The sequence below is a fragment of the Macrobrachium rosenbergii genome, chromosome 2 (assembly GCF_040412425.1).
Source record: "Macrobrachium rosenbergii isolate ZJJX-2024 chromosome 2, ASM4041242v1, whole genome shotgun sequence".
NCBI classification, from domain to species: domain Eukaryota; kingdom Metazoa; phylum Arthropoda; class Malacostraca; order Decapoda; family Palaemonidae; genus Macrobrachium; species Macrobrachium rosenbergii.
The window spans coordinates 91,948,183-91,971,420 of record NC_089742.1 but is presented as its reverse complement, the minus strand read 5'-3'; the positions used below and the strand labels follow the sequence as shown (position 1 = coordinate 91,971,420).

General features: G+C 34.3%; 1 protein-coding gene across 1 annotated transcript in view; it reads right to left on the bottom strand.

The window, feature by feature from the left end:
• Positions 1-23,238, bottom strand: part of hiw (highwire) — a 1,788,684-nt gene that overhangs the window by 1,359,736 nt on the left and 405,710 nt on the right. Inside the window, 1 exon segment of the mRNA XM_067112237.1 lies at positions 3,775-3,894. Within this exon segment, the coding sequence (XP_066968338.1) occupies positions 3,775-3,894 (120 nt within the window).

Here is a 23,238-nt window from a genome sequence, read left to right as displayed (position 1 = left end):
ATATATTATCCATATATACATTGTCCCTTGCCAGATCGCGGTTCACTCATCACAGTCTCCCTGTGGATTTTTTGAATTTAAGATATCTGAATTTGTATCGCAGATTACTGCTACATCACAGGATTTTGCAGCATTTATTATTTTTCTTTTTGTGGCAAAACAAGCATTTTCTAGGCTAACATTTTTATTTTCATGACTAAATACATTTTTTATGATAAAAAAAGATTTACTAATTTTCAAATAACATTAATGTAAACAGCAAAAAATATACAGAATGCTAAATTAAAATCCCACAAAATCACAAAACAGTTACCAATGTACATAAACACTCGAGTTCAACCTCTTTCTCTCTCTCTCAGTATACAATCTTTTCATGGAAAAACAGCAAAATTTCAACAAAACTTTATTTCACTTACAGAATAAACTATATTGATCTATTATCATAATATATGTATAAAAAAACCATTGTCCTGACATCTGTAACTGTTTTTACTGTAGGTATGTGTTGCCATACTTTTTTCCCTCTCTGTACACAATCGAATATTTTATCACTGTTGATGTTTCATCTCTATCACCGTAAAATTATTTAAAATCCGAATTTCATATGTAAGTAACTCAACGTTACTGTATACTCTCTCATCCCCAGCTTGTCAAGTCAAGACTTAGTCTCGTCCAAGCTACTGTGCTGAGACTTCATTTACATGTAGTAAACACCAGTTTCTCTCTCTCTCCCTCTCAACGAAATATGAATTACTATATCATAAACTTTTATGTGCAAGATTCAGAATAATAAATCTATTAACAAATTTGTTTCTTTTAGCAACTAAAAAATGATTTTCCTAATTCTTTCAGTAGTAGTGAGCAGCTTCAGTCATCTGATTCTAAGAACGTAAACATTACAAATGTGGGACAACCGGTTCTTTTTATGCATATTAGGATGATAACAGATCAAAATAGTAATACAGTATACTAAATGGATTCTGTAGGTGAAATAAACATATTAATTTGTATACATTAATATTAATTTGTGAAAATTAGTAAATCATTGTAATATGTACTACACAAACAAAAGAATTTTTATCAATGTTGATGCTCTGTGCTGTGAACTATTACGTAGGTTCAAGAGTATAGAAAATGTTTAAGTGCATAGGAAGTGGTTATAACAGTGTGGGAGAGGTTAATAACAGTGTGGAAAAGGTTTATAAGAGTGTGGGGAGGGTTTATAAAGCCTTAAAATATATAGGTACAGTATACAGTAAATAATAAAATAAATATAAGGCTGCTACTTTGCAGATTTTTGTCTATCGTGGGGCTTCTAGAACCTAACCCCCAAGATAGACAAGGGATAAACTGTATACTGTCATCTTATTTCAAGTAGCCTAGCATGTTCTAAATTTTTTTATACTGTGGTACAATAATTTCAAATTAAAACCTTGGCTTATCGAAAACTGTGGGAATCTGCCCTTTGGTTAAGTTACAAAGACCTGATATTATTTCCTGAAATTGAAAATTTTCAGCTTATCCCACAACCAAAAGTAATTCCACATAATTTCTAGTCTAAGCTAAATGGTACTGTAGTTTAGAAAAATTATTTACTTAAAACTGCATCACGTATAAAAAGGCAGCTTACCAATTATCTATCATGAACAGTACTGCAGAAAATAAGGAAGGAAGTCTGATGAGCTGAGTCTGCTGAGATATGCTGTTACATTATCAGTAGTAGAGCCACAAAAGACTTCTAAGATTAGACAGACAAACAGCTGTTCATACAACTGTCAAAGTAACTCACGATGTGTTTTGATGCTGTATGGGTTTTATATAATACATAAAAAGCATAACTTAATAGACTTCTGATAGTCTTAAAATTACAGTATCAGTGAATTTGTATGTTGTGTGAAAGAGATAAGAGAGAGAACTTTTTTTGAGTGGCCAGATAGATATTTGTACAATTGTTCAAGTTTCATTTGTATCATGATTGCATTAGTTCACATGCTAATACCTAAGATGTGTTTTAACACTAGTGATAAATATTTTGCACATGACAATGCTGGAACACATCTTTAATACGCTTTAAATCATAGTACTGTATAAGACATGAATACTAACACACACACACACACACACAGAGAGAGAGAGAGAGAGAGAGAGAGAGAGAGAGAGAGAGAGACAGAGACAGAGAGAGAGAAAGAGAGAGAGAGAGAGAGAGAGAGAGAGAGAGAGAGAGAGAGAGAAGGCTGGACTTTATGATAGGCACTACATTACTAAAATTGAGATAAAATGTATACTTTGAACAGAGCATGGTTTCAAAGTTTCCTAAAATACAGATTTTACAGCTTCTTCTCATTGACAGTAATATCTGAATACTCGTAAATAAGATGCCTCAAAACTATCTATAGTAGGAATGACTGAAGATTGGGGAAAATGAGGGATACTGTAGTGTTATTTTTTCAAAAAGTGCTCACCAAAATCCTGGTATGTCTTATACACCAACACAATAGTAACTAGTTATTGTGAAGCTATGAATGTAAATGCATTAATAGGGCTTGAGTGGAATTACTGGTAAATCATGAAAGAAAATGAAAATTCCACCAGCATGACGTAAAAAGAAAATGACAAAATTAAATGCAAATCCTCTAAATGACAAAAAAGAATTCAATGCATACAAACAGCAACCCACTGGGGCAGGTATACAGACAGCTATCAACCACACATACTTGAGATAAATATTATGTAAAACAAACGCTAATAACACCAAAAGTGCACTCACAGATGAAACTGAGAATAAATAATCTGGTGAATAAAGATAAATGAAGACACAAAGCTGGAAAAACACAAAGGGTGTAATCCTCCTTTCATCTTCTGATACAGAAATCCCTAGATTCAGGACATGAAGTTCACATGATTGTCCTTGACTTTGGTGCTACCTTTGTACCATGTTACTTACTAGGCGTTGAAAAGCACAAATAGTATAATCCTTTCTTTCAATTTCTGGTGTTGTACAGTCTTAAATTCTGATCAGGATGTTCATATGAATTTGTACTACTTATGGCATTGCAACTGAATTTTACACTAGTGAACTGCAGAGTTGTCGATGAACCCTTTTCAATGACTACAAGAATGTAATATCTTGTGTTCCTTTGGGAAATGTTCTTGGTTCATTGCTTTTTATATTATAAATGCATGATATATGGTTTGGCACAGAAAAGACGCTTACTGCTAATGCACTTCAGTTAAGCAGGCTCAGAGATTGTCACATTATAGTTTATTTATCTTACTGATTTACCATATTATTTATCTTGTTTGTTTCTAATTCTGTTTCACAGTTTATTTTTCATTTCTCAATTTATAGTTCTGTTCACAGCTTCTTCCTTTACTAGGACACTTGAGTTTTAGTACCCTGGGAGTGCAAAGATGTTCACTCTGACAAGGTGCTTTAAAGAATGAGAGTTGATGAAGCACTATGTGCAATTAGAGCACAACACAGTGGGAGCCTCTCTAACTAAAATAGAAAGTGCTGGTGAGACTGGGATTTTCTGCATGGCAGTGAGACAATTTATAACTGATGGGGTTGTAGTGGAACATGCAGTGCACACAATAACACCACATATCAATCACTTGCACTTAGAGACAATAAGTAATTCCACTATAGACTTAGGTAAATTTCTTTCACACATGAAATTTACACATATCACATTGAAAATTACAGAGATTAGAATGTGTAATATTTTGAAAAATGGAAAAAAAATATTTTTTCAATAAAAGATATGAGTTTACCTTTCCTTCCCACCTCTGGGGCATATCTTGAATTTCTATGACGTGGCCTGTGGCGTCGTTCATCTAACCGCCTTTGTAACTGATCCTGCAATCGTCCACACGCTCGCCCAAAGATATTTCCTGTAGATGAGTTTATATGAACTTTTTTTTCTTTTTTTAAAAAATTACACATTTCACTAACATAAAATAATTAAATAAGAGAGTATTAAGATGATTCCACAAGTGATTTTCAGATTTCAACCAAAGATTCAGGTTCACAAACACTGAAGAATGTAGGAAATCTCTATAAAAATTGTAGTCAAGATATAAACTACCAGTAACTTTTGGTACCCTCCTTGTAGTACCATTACACCAGCCAAAGCCTATGCAAAAGCTCTGGTGAACCAAGACATGAAGTATTGCAAGTTATACGAAAGAGAGGCATAACAGCAAATGCTCAGTCTCACAGGAAACTTCTACAGAACTTTTTAATCACCAAAGGTGAGCAAATCAGCATGAGCACAATGGAAAAACCAGCATTAACATGAGGAATTGCAGAAACAGACAATAAACATCATACTAAGTTAGTTAACTGGTTGTAGAACAAGTTTGTGATGGCATGAAACAGAAGGAGTTATATACTGACACTAACCCCCTAAGCTCAGTTTTTACAACATGCGCAAGGAACAAAAAATGTTTTGTGAATTCCAGTGTGCTCAGAGATGAATGCTGTGACACTGATGACAATGCTATTATTACATATATGTATGCTGAAGAGTGCAAGCTCTAAAAAAGGGAAATAATCATAGTTGACAACATTGCTATAACCTGGCCAAAGTAAATTAATTTATGCATAGTGAAAAGCCAGCTTATTTTTTGTTTAAGTGCATACGAAGTGCTTATAACTGTGTGGGATAGGTTAATAACAGTGTGGGAAAAGTTTATAAGAGTGTGGGGAGGGTTTATAAAGCCTTAAAATATATACGTATACAGAAAAAATAAAATAAATATAAGGTCACTACTTCACGGATTTTCACCTATCGTGGGGGGTTCTAGAACCTAAAATGCGCAACGGACGAGGGACGGCAGCATGCATACATATATTATATATATATGTATATGTATATATGTAAACACACACACACATATATGTGTGTGTGTGGGTATATTTATATGTATATGTATATATATGTATATATATGCATATATACAAGTATATATATATATATTTATATTTTATATGTATATATATACATATATATATATATATATATATATATATATATATATATATATATATATATATATATATATATATATATAAATTCTATATACTGTATATACAGTGTATATATATATATATATATATATATATATATATATATATATATATATATATATATATATATATATATATATATATATATATATATAAATATATATATATATATATATATATATATATATATATATATATATATATATATATATATATATATATATATAAATATATATATATATATTTATACATATATATATGTACATATATACATACATATATATGTATATATACATACAGTAAATCCCTGTATTCGCGTTCTCATGGTTGCATTGGACTCACGCATGAAGCTGGTTTCTCTGTGGAACATATCTAGCCATCATTCGCGGAAAATTTGCCCATTCAGTGGTATTTTTCACTGAGAAATATTCACTAATTACTGTATTTTCATATAATTTTCATGAATAAATGCACTTTTTGTGATAAAACTATTAAAATACTCAGGTATATGCATTTTTACAGGGTTTTTCTTGGTTTAAGCTATCAAAATGGGCAGTTCTAAGTGTTTTTAGAGGGGTATTAAGCATTATGATTTGACCTATTCGCGGGGGTGTGTGGGACGCATCCACTGCGAATACGGGGTTCACTGTATATATATATATATATATATATATATATATATATATATATATATATATATATATATATATATATATATATATGTATATATATATCTATATATATATATATATATATATATATATATATATATATATATATATATATATATATATATATATATATATATATATATATAATCATGAAACTACAAATGTCGCAATATGAAATCCACTTTACCTCGGTATATCTCCGTTGGAGAATTGTCGCATCTAAGAAGGGGAATTTATATAAGTGATAAATGAATTGGAATCGTGGGGACACGAACCCTGCGGAAAGCCTATTCAGCGACTCAGTTGGCGTAAACCATTGAGCCATCAGAGAGGTATAAGTCTTTTGCGAGATGTCGTACTGCTTTTACCCGTCGTGAGCGGGGAAAGTGTACTAGCCTCGACAATGACCCAGCTCCGCCATGACAGTTCATTGGTACGTTTGGAACACGCAGCTCTTATGAAATTTTTATCACACCGTGATTTATATACAATCATGAAGCTACAAATGTCGCTTAATATTGAAATCCACGCTACCTCGGTATATCTCCGTTGGAGAATTGTCGCCGAAGGAATTTATATAAGTGATAAATGAATTGGAATCGTGGGGACACGAACCCGCGACTAAAGCCTATTCAGCGACTCCAGTTGGCGTAAACCATTGAGCCATCAAGAGAGGGTATAAGTCTTTTGCCGAGATGTCGTACTGCTTTTACCCGTCGTGGCGGGGAAAGTGTACTAGCCTCGACAATGACCCACCTCCGCCATGACAGTTCATTGGTGCGTTTGGAACACGCAGCTCTTGTTATGAAATTTTTATCACACCGTGATTTATATACAATCATGAAGCTACAAATGTAAGCAATATCGAAATCACGCTACCTCGGTATATCTCCGTTGGAGAATTGTCGCCGAAGGAATTTATATAAGTGATAAATGAATTGGAATCGTGGGGACACGAACCCGCGATTTAAAGCCTATTCAGCGACTCCAGTTGGCGTAAACCATTGAGCCATCAAGAGGGTATAAGTCTTTTGCGAGATGTCGTACTGCTTTTTACCGTCGTGAGCGGGAAAGTGTACTAGCCTCGACAATGACCCACCTCCGCCATGACAGTTCATTGGTGCGTTTGGAACACGCAGCTCTTGTTATGAAATTTTTATCACACCGTGATTTATATACAATCATGAAGCTACAAATGTCGCAATATCGAAATCACGCTACCTCGGTATATCTCCGTTGGAGAATTGTCGCCGAAGGGGAATTTATATAAGTGATAAATGAATTGGAATCGTGGGGACACGAACCCCGCGAAAGCCTATTCAGCGACTCCAGTTGGCGTAAACCATTGAGCCATCAAGAGAGGTATAAGTCTTTTGCGAGATGTCATTACTGCTTTTACCCGTCGTGGCGGGGAAAGTGTACTAGCCTCGACAATGACCCACCTCCGCCATGACAGTTCATTGATGCGTTTGGAACACGCAGCTCTTGTTATGAAATTTTTATCACACCGTGATTTATATACAATCATGAAGCTACAAATGTCGCAATATCGAAATCACGCTACCTCGGTATATCTCCGTTGGAGAATTGTCGCGAAGGGAATTTATATAAGTGATAAATGGTGGAATCGTGGGGACACGAACCCGCGACGAAAGCCTATTCAGCGACTCCAGTTGGCGTAAACCATTGAGCCATCAAGAGGTATAAGTCTTTTGCCGAGATGTCGTACTGCTTTTACCCGTCGTGAAGCGGGGAAAGTGTACTAGCCTCGACAATGACCCACCTCCGCCATGACAGTTCATTGGTACGTTTGGAACACGCCCAGCTCTTGTTATGAAATTTTTTATCACGTGATTTATATACAATCATGAAGCTACAAATGTCGCTTAATATCGAAATCCACGCTACCTCGGTATATCTCCGTTGGAGAATTGTCGCGAAGGGAATTTATATAAGTGATAAATGGTGGAATCGTGGGGACACGAACCCGCGACAGCCTATTCAGCGACTCCAGTTAGCGTAAACCATTGAGCCATCAAGAGGGTATAAGTCTTTTGCGAGATGTCGTACTGCTTTACCCGTCGTGGCGGGGAAAGTGTACTAACCTCGACAATGACCCACCTCGCCATGACAGTTCATTGGTACGTTTGGAACACGCAGCTCTTGTTATGAAATTTTTATCACACCGTGATTTATATACAATCATGAAGCTACAAATGTAGCCGGCAATATCGAAATCCACGCTACCTCGGTATATCTCCGTTGGAGAATTGTCGCGAAGGAATTTATATAAGTGATAAATGAATTGGAATCGTGGGGACCACGAACCCGCGGTTTGAAAGCCTATTCAGCGACTCCAGTTGGCGTAAACCATTGAGCCATCAAGAGGTATAAGTCTTTTGCGAGATGTCGTACTGCTTTTACCCGTCGTGAGCGAGGAAAGTGTACTAGCCTCGACAATGACCCACCTCCGCCATGACAGTTCATTGAATGCGTTTGGAACACGCAGCTCTTGTTATGAAATTTTATCACACCGTGATTTATATACAATCATGAAGCTACAAATGTCGCTTAATATCGAAATCGCTACCTCGGTATATCTCCGTTGGAGAATTGTCGCGAAGGAATTTATATAAGTGATAAATGAATTGGAATCGTGGGGACACGAACCATGACAACCTATTCAGCGACTCAGTTGGCGTAAACCATTGAGCCATCAAGAGGGTATAAGTCTTTTGCGAGATGTCGTACTGCTTTACCCGTGTGAGCGGGAAAGTGTACTAACCTCGACAATGACCCACCTCCGCCATGACAGTTCATTGGCACGTTTGGAACACGCAGCTCTTGTTATGAAATTTTTTATCACACCATTGATGGCTCAATGGTTTACGCCAACTGGAGTCGCTGAATAGGCTTTACAAATGTCGCAGGTTCGTGTCCCCACGATTCCATTCATTTATCACTTATATAAATTCTCTTCGTTGACAATTCTCCAACGGAGATATACCGAGGTAGCGTGATTTAAATATTGGACATTTGTAGCTTCATGATTGTATATAAATCACGTGTGATAAAAATTTCATAACAAGAGCTAAGTGTTCCAAACGTATCAATGAACTGTCATGGCGGAGGTGGGTCATTGTCGAGGTTAGTACACTTTCCCGCTCATGACGGGTAAAAGCAGTACGACATCTCGCAAAGACTTATACCTCGCCATGATGGCTCAATGGTTTACGCCAACTGGAGTCGCTGAATAGGCTTTTCGGGTTCGTGTCCCCACGATTCCAATTCATTTATCACTTATATAAATTCCCCTTCGCGACAATTCTCCAACGGAGATATACCGAGGTAGCGTGGATTTCGATATTGCTTACATTTGTAGCTTCATGATTGTATATAAATCACGGTGTGATAAAAAATTTCATAACAAGAGCTGCGTGTTCCAAACGCATGAGCAATGAACTGTCATGGCGGAGGTGGGTCATTGTCGAGATTAGTACACTTTCCCCGCCACGACGGGTAAAAAAGTAGTACGATATCTCGCAAAAGACTTATACCCTCTTGATGGCTCAATGGTTTACGCTAACTGGAGTCGCTTGAATATTTTTTCGTCGCGGGTTCGTGGTCCCCACGATTCCAATTCATTTATCACTTATATAAATTTCTTCGCGACAATTCTCCAACGGAGATATACCGAGGTAGCGTGGATTTCGGATATTAACGTTCATTTGTAGCTTCATGATTGTATATAAATCACGTGTGATAACCAAATTTCATAACAAGAGTTGGCGTAAGTTCCAAACGTTTCAATGAACTGTCATGGCGGAGGTGGGTCATTGTCGATTAGTACACTTTCCCTGCTCACGACGGGTAAAAGCAGTACGACATCTCGCAAAAGACTTATACCCTCTCTTGATGGCTCAATGGTTTACGCCAACTGGAGTCGCTGAATAGGCTTTGTCGGGGTTCGTGTCCCCACGATTCCATTCATTTATCACTTATATAAATTCCTTCGCGACAATTCTCCAACGGAGATATACCGAGGTAGCGTGGATTCCGTTGGATATTTGTTATGATTTGTAGCTTCATGATTGTATATCAATCACGGTGTGATAAAAAATTTCATAACAAGAGCTGCGTTAGTTCCAAACGATTCAATGAACTATCATGGCGGAGGTGGGTCATTGTCGAGGCTAGTACACTTTCCTCGCCACGACGGGTAAAAGCAGTACGACATCTCGCAAAAGACTTATACCTCTCTTGATGGCTCAATGGTTTACGCCAACTGGAGTCGCTGAATAGTTTTGCCGCTGGTTCGTGTCCCCACGATTCCAATTCATTTATCACTTATATAAATTCCTTCGCGACAATTCTCCAACGGAGATATACCGAGGTAGCGTGGATTTCGATATTGAATTTGACATTTGTAGCTTCATGATTGTATATAAATCACGGTGTGATAAAAATTTCATAACAAGAGCTGCGTGTTCCAAACGTAAATCAATGAACTGTCATGGCGGAGGTGGGTCATTGTCGAGGCTAGTACACTTTCCCGCTCACGACGGGTAAAAGCAGTACGACATCTCGCAAAAGACTTATACCTCTCTTGATGGCTCAATGGTTTACGCCAACTGGAGTCGCTGAATAGGTTGTCGCGGGTTCGTGGTCCCCACGATTCCAATTCATTTATCACTTATATAAATTTCCTTCGCGACAATTCTCCAACGGAGATATACCGAGGTAGCGTGGATTTCGATATTGCTTACATTTGTAGCTTCATGATTGTATATAAATCACGGTGTGATAAAAATTTCATAACAAGAGCTGCGTGTTCCAAACGTACCAATGAACTGTCATGGCGGAGGTGGGTCATTGTCGAGGCTAGTACACTTTCCCCGCGTTTCACGACGGTAAAACAGCACGACATCTCGCAAAAGACTTATACCTCTCTTGATGGCTCAATGGTTTACGCCAACTGGAGTCGCTGAATAGGTTTTCGCGGGTTCGTGTCCCCACGATTCCAATTCATTTATCACTTATATAAATTCCCCTTGCGACAATTCTCCAACGGAGATATACCGAGGTAGCGTGGATTTCGATATTGCGACATTTGTAGCTTCATGATTGTATATAAATCACGGTGTGATAAAAAATTTCATATATATATATATATATATATATATATATATATATAATGTATAACTGAATCGTGAAAATATGGGACGTGATGAATATATAAATAAAGATAAAATCCACGAAGGTAAACAGAAACACAGGAGTGCTGCGAGGCCTTTCGACACTTACGTCCTTTACTTGTGTGTATACGTATGTATGTATGTATGTATGTATGTATGTATGTATGTATGTATGTATGTATGTATGTGTATATATATATATATATATATATATATATATATATATATATATAATCAGTAAGCTACAAATGTCCTTTAATATCAATTGCTCTACCTTGAAATAACATTTTCATATATATGTTTGAAGGGGAATTTTTAGTTGATAATAAGTTCGGCGTCATCCCGTGGGCTCGAACCAGCGATAAGGACAAGAAATCAGGACTATCAGTGGGCGCATTTAACCCACTTGTTGGCCGCGTGGGTTAAATGCGTCGCTGTAGTCCTGAGGTCTTGTCCTTCGCTGGTTCAAAGCCCACAGGATGGTTAACTTATTATCAACTAAAAAAATTCCCTTCGATAACATATATGAAAATATATTATTTCGAGGTAGAGCGAATTGGATATTAAAGGACGTTTATAACACTGATTGTATATGAATCACGGTGATGTGATAAAAAGTCATATACATATATATATTGAGTGGGTGTGGCACACCTGTTTGCTGTTAAGTAAAGGACGTAAGTGTTGAAAGGCCTCATTAGCACTCCATTGTTTCTGTTTTATATGACTTTATCTTCATTTATATGGGTGTATATAATATATATATATATATATATATATATATATATATATATATATATATATATATATATATATATATATATATATATATATATATATATATATATATATATATATATATATATATATATACACATATATATGTATATATATACATATATATGTATATATACACATATATATATGTATATATATATATATATATATATATATATATATATATATATATATATATATATATATATATATATATATATATATATATATATATATATATATATATATATATATATATATATATATATATCACATACATACACAGTATATATACATATACATATATATACACAATATATAAATATACATATATACATACAGTATATATATATATATATATATATATATATATATATATATATATATATATATATATATATATATATATATATATATATGATTATTATCACTTTTGTACGTGATTCATTTATCACATTACCACAGGTGAAAAATAAGAAACGGGTGTAGGTCCTGACCGGTTTCGGACTTTATTTCCAAGCCATTGACGAAGGACTGATACAGAGTGTGAGAAGTCACAAATATATATACTACAAGAACAGTACTAAAAAACATACACAACCGTTAGAGGCTCCATATCCCTCTCTGGCCGGTGTCGAGGTAGGAGTGGCCTTTAAAACTCATTTGGCTAAAAATCACAATAGACTCTCAGGGGACATTGCTGATAAACAGACCATACCCCACTCAGATCCACACCTGACAGGTGTCATGGAGGCGGAGTTTGGAAACTCATTAACCTTACTACCCTCAGTACTGTGTTTACAAATATGATAATCCTATTTTCATATATCTCTACTGCCTACCTTAAAGTTTAAACAATTTACAAATTTCTTTTGATATTAAAGGATCAAGTTTATACATCCCTTGACTGATATTCATATTATGGTTGTAACTTTCTTTTATGAAGCTAGATTCAATGATGTTCCTTTCCAGTGCATTATTAGAATATACAATCCTTTTGCCCCTTCCCAGTTGATAGCATGATTGTTCTCACTAACATGTACAAATATACCACTGTTGTTTTGTGCATATCTCACACATTTCTTATGTTGTTCAATTCTTTTTTCCAAAGCAATAAGGTTAAAAAGTCAGTGTTTTCATCTATGTTTTTAAGAGCATTACGGGTATGTAGCCCTGAATATATTGATGATGAAATAGATAAGATTAGGAATGCAGGCAAAAAATTGAAATATCCTGATAGTGTATTAAACAGTGCATATGAAGCGGCAAAAAGACTTTGTATCAAAACCAGAAAGAACCTTACAACACAAAAAATTTGCTTGTTCTGCCTTATAATAATAGTATGAAAGATATCCTCATCTACTTAAGAATTTTGGTGTTAATGTCGCATTTAAGAACAATACAACAATGAAAATGTACTTATCAAGAACTCCCAGACAATATTAAAGGGTGTGTATATAAAATTCCGTGTAAGTCTTGTGACAACTTTTATATTGGCCAAACCGGGAAAGCACTGGAAAAAAAGAATTGAACAACATAAGAAATGTGTGAGATATGCACAAGGGAACAGTGGTATATTTGTACATGTTAGTGAGAACAATCATGCTATCAACTGGGAAGGGGCAAAAAGGATTGTATATTCTAATAATGCACTGGAAAGGAACATCATTGAATCTAGCTTCATAAAAGAAAGTTACAACCATAATATGAATATCAGTCAAGGGATGTATAAACTTGATCCTTTAATATCAAAAGAAATTTGTAAATTGTTTAAACTTTAAGGTAGGCAGTAGAGATATATGAAAATAGGATTATCATATTTGTAAACACAGTATGAGGGTAGTAAGGTTAATGAGTTTCCAAACTTTTCCATGACACCTGTCAGGTGTGGATCTGAGGTGGGTATGGTCTGTTTATCAGCAATGTCCCCTGAGAGTCTATTGTGATTTTTAGCCAAATGAGTTTTAAAGGCCTCTCCTACCTCGAAACCGGCCAGAGAGGGGATATGGAGCCTCTAACGGTTGTGTATGTTCGTTAGTACTGTTCTTGTAGTATATATATTTGTGACTTCTCACACTCTGTATCAGTCCTTCGTCAATGGCTTGAAATAAAGTTTAAACCGGTCAGGACCTACACCCCGCTTTCTTATTTTTCACCTGTGGTAATGTGTGATATATATATATATATATATATATATATATATATATATATATATATATATATATATATATATATATATATATATATATATATATATATATATATAATACATGTATATATACATATACATATATATAATATATATTATGTGAGTGGGTGTGTGGCACACCTGTTTGCTGCTTTATTAACCCTTTGAACCATTTAGGCTACCTGAACTAGTTCGAACTCACCACCTTTTGACCATTAGTGTCAGTCCTTGGGCTAGCTGTACTGCCCCATTGAAAAGTTTTTGAATATTAAACTGTTGTTGCTCACTTCATAGTATGAATTTTTCCTTTATTTAGATCAGCATACTAGCTTCAGTGGTTCCTAGTGATTAATTTTATTCCAATTTGAAATAAATCATCATCCCCATTCCCCCCAAATTTATTCCAGATTAATAAATAAAACGAAAGCGCAAGATTCCTTTTCTGAGCCGGATTTTGCCCTTGTTCAGTGGCTATCAGGAGGTAATACACATCTCTGCTTTGCCCACTACCTAGAGAGAGAAAACAAGGTCTCACGTGAGAGGTTATGGGGTGAGGTGATGGGGGTTAAGAGGCATGACTTCACACAGTCACTTTCTTTCTCCTCTGCCCAAGCCCTTTGAATCACCATGTCTCTTTTCAATATATGAAATTATGTTTCATTCTTTTAGAAAAATATATCGCATATTGACCATATCAATTTTCACACATATATTCATCCAAATAATTAAAAAGTTTTAAAAATTATTAACTTAATATTTTTCACAATTATTTACAACTTGCATATATACTAAAGGTTAACAATTCTGTTATCACTTTTTCATTTTGCTTGCCACTCTTTTTGAGAAGCTAATAGCCCTATCTAATCTGAAAATCCTGAAGAAAGTGCAGCAGCTCATTTATCAGTCCAATGTCATCCCCTTAAAACAACTGGTTTCTAACAACAGTCTAGTCTAACTGTTGTTTGCACACTATATCACAAATAGTAGATTTCTTTAAAATGTGTCCTGCAGAAGGAGTTTCACTTTTCATTTTGCTTGCCACTTCTTTTTTAGGAATCGAAAATTGAGAAAGTGGTGAAAACATAGTCAGTTTGTTTTAACGACTTTGTTTGTTTGGTTGAATGGCATGTGTATAATGTTACAATCGAGTTGAATTCAGTCCAGTTCAGACTCACAACTTGGAGAGTGATATTGGCAAAAGACTCTATGATCATCCCTGACAACTTCTGGACAAAAATAAGTGTTAGCAAGGGCAAAGGAAATTAATGAGAAAAATATAATGAAGACGTACACGTGGAAAATTATCCATTTACCTGAAAACAAAAATTCTTTCCTATCATGCTTTGTCATTTATTGTTTACCATTGAAAATTTTCCTTATCACTGACAACCATATACAAAATACTGCAAGACAAAAGATTAACATAAAGATCTTTCTGCAATAATATTTTCTTCTCATATTATATATATATATATATATATATATATATATATATATATATATATATATATATATATATATATATATATATATATATATATATATATATATATAATCACAAAGTGTACCAAGTACCTGGTTATTACACGACTAGTCAAAAATCCAAAACTTTACCTCACTTCAGCCAGATAACGGAACCCTCCTAACATTTAAATATTGACTGAAACTGAACACTCTAAAGGTAACAGTGATCCCTTAAATTTGCTTATCACTTGAAAAATCACACTAAGTTTATCAAGTTATGTTTGACGTATTAAAATATACTAGATAAAAAAGGCAATCACTCCATCAAGCACTATAATTGTTTCCCTGGTCTTAATTCACTTCAATAAACTCAAGGAGAACAAAACATGTTCATCAATTTGCCTTATGCACACACAAATAACCCTATTCACTGGTAGTAAACAAATGAAACACTGTGTTTAATAATTTTGAATACAAAATTTTATTTTTAACTTCAAAATTTATTATTAGAATTCACAATCTGAAAAATTTACCATTACTTGAAAACAACACAAGATTTAATTAAATCTTAAAAAAGATTAATTCACAAAACTTTAATTTATCAAGAAATTCTTAATTAACTAAGCAAAATTCAAACTATTAGGAATTACTAAAAGATTTGAAAAGGAAATCTTAACAAATGTAAATCAAATCAAGTATGCAATGTTAAAGTATAAAAAATATGTAAAATGTTAAGCAAATAAATGTTGAATTACCAACACAAAAGTTTGGGTAAAATTATGAAATTGTAAACACAATAACACACAAGAAAATGCACAAAACAAAAACACACAAAAAATGCACAAAAAATTTTATCAACAATAATGTCACAAAGGCAAAATCTCCTCAGTACTCTCATTTTACCATGGTAAAAATAAGCAAAAATCCACTTCACCTTACATGAGTTTATATCATTTTTATAAAATCCCTTGCTGCAGCCCAAAAACACCTCATATATGGCACCTATAAGATTACACAATTTCACCAAAGTCAGACCTTAAAAGATATGTACTACTGTGACCACAAAAATTTGTTATAAATTTTATTCTCTTCTGAAGAGAAGAGAGAGAGAGAGAGAGAGAGAGAGAGAGAGAGAGAGAGAGAGAGAGAGAGAGAGAGAGACCAACCAACTAACTCCTATAAGGTCCCTTACAACAGTGAAAGCCTCCCAATTTTACTTTTAGAAGGAATCTATCTTGCCCTGAGCCATTTTGGGAACCTGACACCCAGAAAGGGGAGAGGGGATTTTCCCTCTGGGCTAAAGAGGGCTCTTTACCCTGTCAGCACCCATCTTTTTAGTTAACAGAGGATTTCCTGTCTTAACACTTGTGTAAACAACAAAATTTTAGACAACCATTGTTACCTAAACCTGTCATCCCATATCTCTTTTTAATGACAGCTTAGGTAGATAAGGTAATAAACCTTCGCTTACCCCTGCCCTGGTCTACAAATTTTATCTAGACCTGTCACTTCATCTCCCTTTTTGTTGACAACTTAAGCGGTTTGGCACGACCCTTCGCAACAAAGGGGTTACCCTTGTTGGACACCTGACACTTGAATAAACATTGGCCTACCCAGCTGTGCAAACATGATTCTAATAGGAAAATGTATCTCATCACATGGTCAACTAACCCTTAAAAGATCTGCGATTTGATATTTCAACACAACACATGACAAATGTAAGAGAGAATACTGAAACATACATTATAAAGCCATATCATTATAATATATATATATATATATATATATATATATATATATATATATATATATATATATATATATGTATATATGTATATATATATATATATATATATATATATATATATATATATATATATATATATATATATATATATACAGGAAAGATCTCTGGTTTACGATGGGGTTCCGTTCTGTGGTGATGCATAGAAGCCAAAAATCGTTGTAAACATAAATAATCGTTGAAAATCGTAAGCAAGCCTTACTTTAAATCCTTTGAATATCCCTTAAACACCGACTGGACGTATTGTACATCGACTAAAATTGTCTGTCGGGTGCCAAGTGGACGTACGGTACGTCGACTACAAAGTTTTTTTTAAATATTTGCGGAAAAATAGTTATAGGCCTAGTTTGCGAAAGATTTTGAATCACGTGCCTTGAGGGATGCTGGGAGTTCACGGATTATGCTGTTGTTTTGTTTACAAGTGTGATCCAGCTGCGCATGCACGAATTTTTTTTCTTCTCCCACCAGAAAGCATCAGCGACGCATCTCAGAAATTATTTCGTCACTTTGTCGTAATTTTTGCACCGTTTTATATTAGCCATTACATAAAGTTTTATATATGAAAATGTGCGCAGTTTCATGTAGAATACAACAAAAAACAACCCATGGTTGTAGCTTTTATGAGTTTTGAAATATTTTCATATAAATCACGATAACTGCCAAAATTTCAACCTTCGGTCAAATTTGACTAGACCGAAATGGTCGAAAAATGCAATTGTAAGCTAAAACTCTTACATTCTAGTAATATTCAATCATTTACCTTCATTTTGCAACAAATTGGAATTCTCTAGCACAATATTTTGATTTACGGTGAATTTTTTAAAAAACCTTTTCCGTACGTCAGCTCGCTAACTCGGCCGGAAATCTCAGAAATTCTTTCGTCACTTTGTTGTAATTTTTGCACCGTTTTATATTAGTCGTTACATAAACTTTTATATATGAAAATGTGCGCAACTTCATGTAAAATACAACAAAAAACAAACCATGGTTGTAGCTTTTATCAGTTTTGAAATATTTTCATATAAATCACAATGTGCCAAAATTTCAACCTTCGGTCAACTTTGACTCAACCAAAATGGTCGAAAAATGCAATTGTTAGCTAAAATTCTTACATTCTAGTAATATTCAATCATTTACCTTCATTTTGCAACAAATTGGAAGTCTCTACCACAATATTTTGATTTATGGTGAATTTTTAAAAAAACGTTTTCCTTACGTCCGCACGCGGTAACTTGACCGAAAATCTCAGAAATTCTTTCGTCACTTTGTCGTAATGTTTGCACCGTTTTATATTAGTCGTTACATAAAGTTTTATATATGAAAATGTGCGCAATTTCATGTAGAATACAACATAAAATAACTCATGGTTGTAGCTTTTATTAGTTTTGAAATATTTTCATATAAATCACAATAAGTGCCAAAATTTCAACCTTTGGTCAACTTTGACTCTACCGCAATGGTCGAAAAACGCAATTGTAAGCTAAAACTCTTACATTCTAGTAACACTGAATAATTTACCTTCATTTGGCAACAAACGGGAAGTCTCTAGCACAATATTTCATTTTATGGTGAATTTAAAAAAAACTTTTTCCTTACCACCGCGCGCGGTAACCCGGCTGAAAATCTCAGAATTTCTTTAGTCACTTTGTTGTAATTTTCGCACCGTTTTCTATTAGGCGTTACATAAAGTGTTATACATGAAAATGTGCGCAATTTCATGTAGAATACAACAAAAAATAACTCATGGTTGTAGCTTTTATCAGTTTTGAAATATTTTCATATAAATCATAAGTGCTGAAATTTAAACCTTCGGTCTACTCTGACTCGACCGAAATGGTAAAAAAATGCACTTGTAAGCTAAAACCCTTACATTTTCTAGTAATATTCAATCATTTACCTTCATTTTGCAACAAATTGGAAGTCTCTAACACAATATTTCGATTTATGGGGAATTTAGAAAAAAAACGTTTTCCTTACGTCCGCATGCGGTAACTTGGCTGAAAATCTCAGAAATTCTTTCATCACTTTGTCGTAATTTTTGCACCGTTTTATATTAGTCGTTACATAAAGTTTTATATATGAAATGCGCAATTTCATGTAGAATACAACATAAAATAACTCATGGTTGTAGCTTTTACTAGTTTTGAAATATTTTCATATAAATCACAATAAGTGCCAAAATTTCAACCTTTGGTCAACTTTGACTCTATGGCAATGGTCGAAAAACGCAATTGTAAGCTAAAACTCTTACATTCTAGTAACATTGAATCATTTACCTTCATTTGGCAACAAACGGGAAGTCTCTAGCACAATATTTTGATTTATGGTGAATTTAAAAAAAAAACTTTTTCCCTACCTCCGCGCGCGGTAACTCGGCTGAAAATCTCGGAATTTCTTTAGTCACTTTGTTGTAATTTTTGCACCGTTTTCTATTAGGTGTTACATAAAGCATTATACATGAAAATGTGCGCAATTTCATTTAGAATACAACAAAAAATAACTCATGGTTTTAGCTTTTACCAGTTTTGAAATATTTTCATAGAAATCTTGATAAGTGCCGAAATTTAAACCTTTGGTCAACTTTGACTCGACCAAAATGGTAAAAAAATGCACTTGTAAGCTAAAACTCTTACATTCTAGTAATATTCAATCATTTACCTTCATTTTGCAACAAACGGGAAGTCTCTAGCACAATATTTCAATTTATGGTGAATTTTTGAAAAAACTTTTTTTTTACATCCGCTCGTTACGAATTAATGAATCATTTTGTGATAATATTTTCTCTGTGTTGCTTTTATCGTTTTACAATTTGTTAGATACCAAAATCATCGCAATTTAGTGTACAATACAAAAAAAAAATAACTCATTAGCTTTAACCATTTTGCTCACAGCGCGATTTGTATACAATTATATATGAAAAAAATTTTTTTCGCAGTCATGTATTTCAATATTTATATATGATAATGATATTTTTTTTCATTTCTGATGGTTGCATACTAAACTTCAGGCAATGACAAAAAAAGGAGCCACAAATGAACTCTTAATCTTAAAAACTAAGTGTGCTGTGATTTTTTGAAAAAAACTTTTTTTCCGCTTCGGCGCTAACTCCCGAACGCCGCCAGCATACGGCAGACACTTTTGTAAACAGAGGCTTGGCGTTGAAGGGTTAACTTGAAAATGACACAATCTGCATTTGTATTGAGTCTTTCGTTAAAAACCCTCCAAAATTTTACCATTCTGCTTTTTAGAGAGAGAGAGAGAGAGAGAGAGAGAGAGAGAGAGAGAGAGAGAGAGAGAGAGAGAGACTCACCACTTATCTACCAGAAAAAGACTTGGAATTTCACAGAACTACTGTGCTCCCCCATTTTTACTTTAAGTATCATCCTACATCAAATATAGCATAAATTATTATCCTACAACTACTGTATTAATCTTTGAAATTATATTATCACTTCAAAGTCATCTTAAACATTAGTACCCTTTTTCCAGCCAGAGAGAGAGAGAGAGAGAGAGAGAGAGAGAGAGAGAGAGAGAGAGAGAGAGAGAGAGAGAGAGAGAGAGAGAGAGATTCAGAGAGAACTACAGGGACAGGATGTACCACACCCCTGCGAATAGCTAGGACCCGCGAATATTTAGAACCCTTCTAAAAACACTTAGAACTGCCTATTTTGATGGTTCAAACACACACACAAAAAAACTAAAAATGCTTATACAGGTATTATCCTACTTATGATGGGGGTTAGGTTCCAAAAAAACTCATAGTTTGTTGGAAAAAACTTATCTCAAATATAGCCTAGCCTACACTAGGGTATTCAATACCATGTATACATAAATTATATGGCAGCCTAGCCTACACTATAAAGTATACTCTATACATACACAGTATAGTAATTATTAATATCAGCTAATTCTGGAGGTTCATGCAGTGACTTATGATAATTCAATACAAAGAGAAACTGAATAACAAACAAGAATTAGCTTAACCTAAACTATGGTATATCGTATATGTCATCTTGTTGTCATTTAATTAATTAGTTAATTTGTCTTAGCTTTAATTTTAAATGTTAAATTATTGTAACAATGTATTAGCTAGTTTTCCTCCTCCTGGTGGTTCTTGTGTTTACGTTTTCACTAACGACCATTTTGTCTTTCATGTTTTGAGGGTGTTCGGCTTCCCCCCGCCCCAGGAGGCCGAGGGGTTGTCAACGTCCCGAAGGAAGTTGTGGACAATTGTGTTCTGAACCTTGACCTGGGCGTATCTACTTGATTTTGGCCGCTGCTGTTGACTGCTACGTTTTTGGCATCCTGAACTTGGGATTATTTTGGATCCACTACCTTCAGCAGCTGGAGGATTTATCCATTTATTATCCTGCTACGCCCTTGGTTCAGTTACCAAAGCCAAGGGGACCTCTCTGTCCAACGGTACAGTATTTGGACTATTATCAGTTTGTATGCTGAGCAAGACGCCTCAGTTGGATCATGGCCTGTGAATTGGTGGAGGTATAGGCCAGCGCCGTAGTTGGGCCCATAATTTGACATCACCCTGTCTCAATCCCCAGACGTGGAGATCCTTAGTTTAACCAGATCACGGCTTTGTTACAAGGACCACCTCTGAATACTTTAGTGTTGTATTTTGGTTAGGTTATTCATTCTTTTTGAACTTCTCCTCCTTTCTGGGCCCCCCCTCCATATTGCGTTTGAATGTGTTGTTTTTCTATTTATTAATTGGATAAGTGTTTTTTTATATATTAAAGCGTAATTGTTTTTCATTATAATTATTGTATCTAGTGGTTCAGGCGTCATTTCTGTCTATATCTTCATGTATTAAAATTAAGTTATTTTTCTTAGTGTTTATTTTCACCCCCAAATTGGTTTTGCACACATTGGTTGATAGTCTTGTGATACGATTTCACTTACTGTGAATTTCGTATTCTAGTTAGTGAATACTAGTATTGGATAATTATACAAGTGTATGTGGTGGTGGTAAAACGACCCATCACATATACATATATGGTAGCGTAACCTACATTACATTCTACTCTATATTCACATATCGTATTATACAAACATCAACATAACGAATATGCATCTTTTCCATGGATCTTTTAAAATGTTATGCCTTAATTCACTGTATCAAATAATATTGTATATATTCTTATATTGCTTTTGTATTATAAATTGCCATCATAGCAATCAATGTTTTAGTTTGTAAATCATTTACACGTGTTTATTTCGCTTTATTTAACTCAGTTCAGTGCGCTTTTCTTGCTTCTAGCTGGCGTAAATGAATCTCTAGATACTTTACTTATATGGGGCAAGGTTATTTTTCGTTATACTGTACGAGTGTTTTTAAGTCGAAATTTAACTTAAAAAAGTCTCGTTGTGAAATTAACTTAGGTATTTTTTTCATTAATAGATGACGTTTGTTTTGTGTAAACATAAAGATTCTGTTCCCTATTTTCACTTGATTTCATCATAATACCAGCTTTACGCATTTGTCGTTTATCGGCGTAAAAATAGCAGTAATGTGTTCTTGCATGCCCAGTAGTTTTGATTAAAATACTTTTCTCTCCAATTTTAATTACGGTCTAGTTTCATACATGTTGCCAACTCATGATAATTTATAGTCATTAGCAGCTTGAACATTGTTTTCTCAGCTTCAGCTACAACTTGCAGCTTAAATTTAGCAGTATATTTCCTTGCCGGTCTTTAATACATACCAAATAAGGGTATAATGTAAAAATATATTAGTCCTATTCTACTCAACGTCATTTGTACTATAACCTAAGCGTAATTGTGTATTACCGCACGATGGTTGAAATACAAAGCAAAACAGTTTCTCAGTTGGTTGTTTATGGCTGCAGGCATTTATGCAAGAGTATAACCTTACTAACAATACTTTTATCATTCTCTGTTACTTTTTTAGCTAGAAGATGGGATAAAGAGTTGGAGGAAAAGAAGTTGGTCTATTGTAATTTGGTCTCTCGCTGCCTGATTGTACGCTGCTGCTGCACCCGCGTGATATTTAAAAATATTTTGTAAATATTGTTGTATCAATATTAATTGCTTACCCCATTGCAAAATCGAATTATTGTAGGGTGAAGCAT